Source organism: Bubalus bubalis, chromosome 4 (genome assembly GCF_019923935.1).
Source record: "Bubalus bubalis isolate 160015118507 breed Murrah chromosome 4, NDDB_SH_1, whole genome shotgun sequence".
Classification (NCBI taxonomy): domain Eukaryota; kingdom Metazoa; phylum Chordata; class Mammalia; order Artiodactyla; family Bovidae; genus Bubalus; species Bubalus bubalis.
Genome location: NC_059160.1, coordinates 126608335 through 126612747, shown reverse-complemented (window position 1 = coordinate 126612747; position 4413 = coordinate 126608335). Strand labels below are relative to the sequence as shown.

The 4413-nt window shown below is 41.1% G+C and overlaps 1 protein-coding gene across 1 annotated transcript; it reads left to right on the top strand.

Annotated features, from left to right (window-relative positions):
* Nucleotides 1-1155: 1155 nt before the first annotated feature.
* On the top strand, nt 1156-2369 carry LOC102415507 (non-histone chromosomal protein HMG-14-like). The gene has a single exon (XM_044942033.2). The coding sequence runs from the start codon at nt 1249-1251 to the stop codon at nt 1552-1554; it is 306 nt and encodes a 101-aa protein (XP_044797968.2). The 5' UTR covers nt 1156-1248; the 3' UTR covers nt 1555-2369.
* Nucleotides 2370-4413: the final 2044 nt, after the last annotated feature.

The window sequence follows — 4413 nt, the reverse complement described above, 5'->3', positions numbered from 1 at the left end:
TGAATGGATTCATCTTATGGTGGGAAATAAAAATGTTGGCAGCTCTCAGGAACAGTCCGAGAACCATGAATCAGGATGGGGGCAGAAGGATGACCACTACATGTTAAGCTGAAAATGTGTGGGTCAAGTCAAGAGCCATGAGCGAAGTGACCACTGGAGGGAGGGGAGCGGGAACCAGAAGCCTGCAGAGTGCCACAGTCCAGAAGGTTCAGAGGGTCTATGGGTCCCTAAGGAAAGGCGTCTATGTCTGGGCAGTTTGTGTTTCTGTAATCATTTCTGTTTTGCTCAGAAACCATGCAGGCAATAGAAGGACTGAAACATTTAAAGTGTTGAGAGAAAACCCCCACCAATCTAGAATGTTGTATCCCACAAAATTATCCTTCAAAAATGGAGATATAAAGAGACAAAAATGAAGGGAATTTGTTGCCAGTTGAACCTGACTTGCAAGCAGTAAGTAAAGAAATTCTTTAGAGAGAAGAAAAAGAAAATAGGTCAGAGACTTAGACTACATAAAGAAAGGAAGAGCTTTGGAAAATGAATAAGTGAAAGTAAAATAAAACTTTTATTTTTCTTATTTCTAATTGATCTAGTGGATACATTTATTAAAATAATAACAAGGCATGCGATTATGTATGCTTATGTATCTTTTTATGTGTATATATCTATATATGTTTATGTACGTGTGTGTGTGCGCTCAGTAGCTCAGTTGTGTCCAACTCTTTGCAACCCCATGGACTGTAGCCCTCCAGGCTCCTCTGGAATTTTCCAGGCAAGAATACTGGAGTGGGTTGCCATTTCCTACTCCAGGGGATCTTCCTGACCCAATGATGGAATCCACATCTCTTGCATCTCCTGCATTGGCAGGTGGATTCTTTACCACTGCACCACCTGGGAAGCCCATGTTTATGCATGCTTATATATAAATAAGGATTATCTTATTATAATGTACTCACACTACATGTGACATGGTACAGTGTTATCTGAAAGTGGTTGGGTTAGTTGTAAGTGTATATTACAGAGTCTAGGGCAACCACTAACAAAAGTTAAAAAAAAAAAAGTATAACTGATTTACTAGGAAAGAAGAGAAAGTAGAATCATATAAAATGCTCAGTATTAAAACAAATATAGGCAGGTCCCAGCAGCTCGGGCGGCGGGAGGAGCGGCAGCGGTCAGGCTACTCAGCTTCGCGAAGGCTCTCGGCGTGCCGCGGCCCTCAGGCACCCGGCTCTCGCCCGCCCCGTCGCCACGATGCCCAAGACGAAGGTCAGCTCCGCCGAGGGGGCGGCGAAGGAGGAGCCCAAGACGAGGTCGGCGAGGTTGTCAGCTAAACCGGCTCCTGCAAAAGTGGAAACGAAGCCAAAAAAGGCGGCGGGAAAGGATAAATCTTCAGGCAAAAAAGTGCAAACAAAAGGGAAAAGAGGAGCAAAGGGAAAACAGGCGGAAGTGGCCAACCAGGAGACTAAAGAAGACTTACCTGCAGAAAATGGAGAGACTAAAAACGAGGAGAGCCCAGCCTCTGATGAAGCAGAAGAGAAAGAAGCCAAGTCTGATTAATAACCACACACCGAGTCCTGTCAGTGGTCCCTGTTTCCCCTCTTGTACAATCCAGAGGAATATTTTTATCAACTATTTTGTAAATGCAAGTTTTTTAGTAGCTCTAGAAACATTTTTAAAAAGGAGGGAATCCCACCTCTTCCCATTTTTTAAGTGTAAATGTTTTTTTTTAAGAGGTGAAATCATTTGCTGGTTGTTTATTTTTTGGTACAACCAGAAAATAGTGGGATATTGGATACGGGAGGCTTTGATTGTCTTGGGTGTCAGCTTAACATTCCATAGATGGGGATAGCTTTTATATCCTGTAACACAAAAGCATACTAAATGACAGTTTGGAGTCAGTTGTGCATTTAATGTCTTGAACACTTTAAATTACTTCTCTTCCCATATTGTTTTGGTCGAATTATTTCCTACAGCAAACCACTTTTTGATCTTGGCTCTCCTGGTCAGAATTTTGTGCACTATACTATAACATCTTTGGTCGTGGTAGTCCAGTTTTCCTAGTAACTTGGCTAATGTGCTGTGAACGATTGACAGTTTGGGTATGTAGTGTATATGATATTAAATTGTGAATCAGTGGGACTTATGATGTAACAACATATCAATATTTGAAGATATTGGTACTTGATATCCTGTTAAGGAAAGTTTGCTCCAAATTTTAAGCTGGAAAGTCACTGGAATAACTGTTAAGAATCATAACTACATGATATTTTAGATTTCTGGTACATATGTGAAGAATTGTGTACAAATTGAAATGTCTGTGTAGTGATCCTCAAAACAACCAATAAAATCTCAGTTATAAAAGAAAAAAAAAATAAAACAAATATATAGAATCTACTGACAATTGGCTTTCCTGATAGTTCAGTTGGTAATCTGTATGCATTGGAGGAGACCTCAGCTGGATTCCTGGGTCTGGAAGATCCAATGGAGAAGGGTTAGGCTACCCACTCCAGCATTCTTGGGCTTCCCTTGTGGCTCAGCTGGTAAAGAATCCACCTCCTATGCGCGAGACCTGGGTTTGATCCCTGGGTTGGGAAGATCCCCTGGAGAAGGGAAAGCCCTACCTACTCCAATATTCTGGCCTGGAGAGTCCCATGGGGTCACAAAGAGTCAGACAGGACTGAGTGACTTTCACTTTCATTTCATGAGCTCAGGGGATGACTCTTTGCAGATTCTGACTTTGAATTTCAAAAAGGTCTTTCTGGAGATGATGTGCTTTGCCTCAGAAGAGTTTTTCAGTAACCAAGGTAGTGAGCGAGACATGTTGTAATAGCTGTAGACATGTTCCCAAAACAGATCTGAATAATCTTTCCTGCTTTCTCACTGTAGGGGGTGCTCAGAGGCCCAGTGTAGACCAGACAGAAACTGTACAATGTGATTGCTGCTATTTCTTGTTGCTGCTGTAAAGCTGGAACTGTATCAAATATTGAATTTAATTAATAGACCCTCAAAAGTAATGCTTGGCTAAGTTGGTAAAGAATCTGCCTGCAGTTCAGGAGACCTGGGTTCAATCCCTGGGCCAGGAAGCTGCCCTGGAGAAAGAAATGGCAATCCAGTCCAATATTCTTGCCTGGAAAATCCCATGGACAGAGGATCCTGGCGGGCTACAGTCCATAGGGTCATAAGAATCAGACACAACAGAAGCGACTGAGCACACAGCATCAAAAGTAATGCATTACATCAAAACACCATAAATGATGAAGAATCACTTTAGTTTCCAGTTTTATTAGTAAATGTTTAGAACAGTTCCCAGATTCATATATGAGAGTCACAGACGAGTACAGATCAAAGAGTAAATGTGAGCTTTCATATACACAGAATTTTTTAGAATCAATTTCTTCATCAAAAGTGAAGTATTAAATAACTTGGTAAAAGCCTAAAAGAATCTCAAGATTCCCTATGGTTGAATTGTTTGGAAATATGTACTGCTTCCTGCAAACATCTATTATTAATTAATTCTAATGTTAGTAAAATCATCTGTGTAGTATACACTTCCGAGTTCCCATAAAAGTTAAAAGAGTTTCTATTTTTAGTTGAATTTTCTGCTTGTTGACTTTCCATCAGAAGTCCTCACGGAACTCTCTCTGCCAGACTTTGGCCAGGGAGCTGCCCTCCTTATCGATTCTTTGCTTACTCGATTGATCTAGTCACATTTCTGTGTTGAAAGCGGCCACTCTCAAGTCCATTAGCTACTTTTATGAGCACAGCGCCCATGTAACAGCCCCAGATGGGATTCTAGGACCAGTCTGCCTTTCCTGCTCTGACAGCTTGTGATGGCCCCCGGCTCCACTATTTGTAAGTTTTTAGCCGATGTCTGCTGTCTGCTCCCGCCTAGAGTTCCACTGTGGTGCTTGGTGAAGAAGGCATATCTCCCTATTGGTGTTTTTTGCATAAGCTCCTTCTGGTCACAGTTTATGTATCATCAGGTAAAGGTGGATTAATACTCCTGATGATGCCCTACCTCTCTAACATTATCTTCTACCATAAATATTGCTCTTCCCTCTGCTTTTAGTAGTCCTCTCCCACTTTATTTACCTTGAAAATGCCCACTTAAGTGGTATCTTCTCTCTGAAGTCTCCCTGGGCTCTTTCTTTTCTGGGCCATTAGTCAGTTCTAGTCCCACCCCATCTATTCCCTGGATATATGACCTATATATTACTTACCAGATTCTATTTTCTGTCTCCATCCATAGCTCAATGCTTTTTTTTTTTAAGTGGTAAAATAAATATAACATAAAATTTACAACTTGATCCAAGCAAATCAGTGTCATTAACTACATTCGAGTTGTTCTGTAACCATCACCACCAGTATTTCTAAACTTTTCACTCCAAACAAAAACTCCGTACCTATTAAGCAATA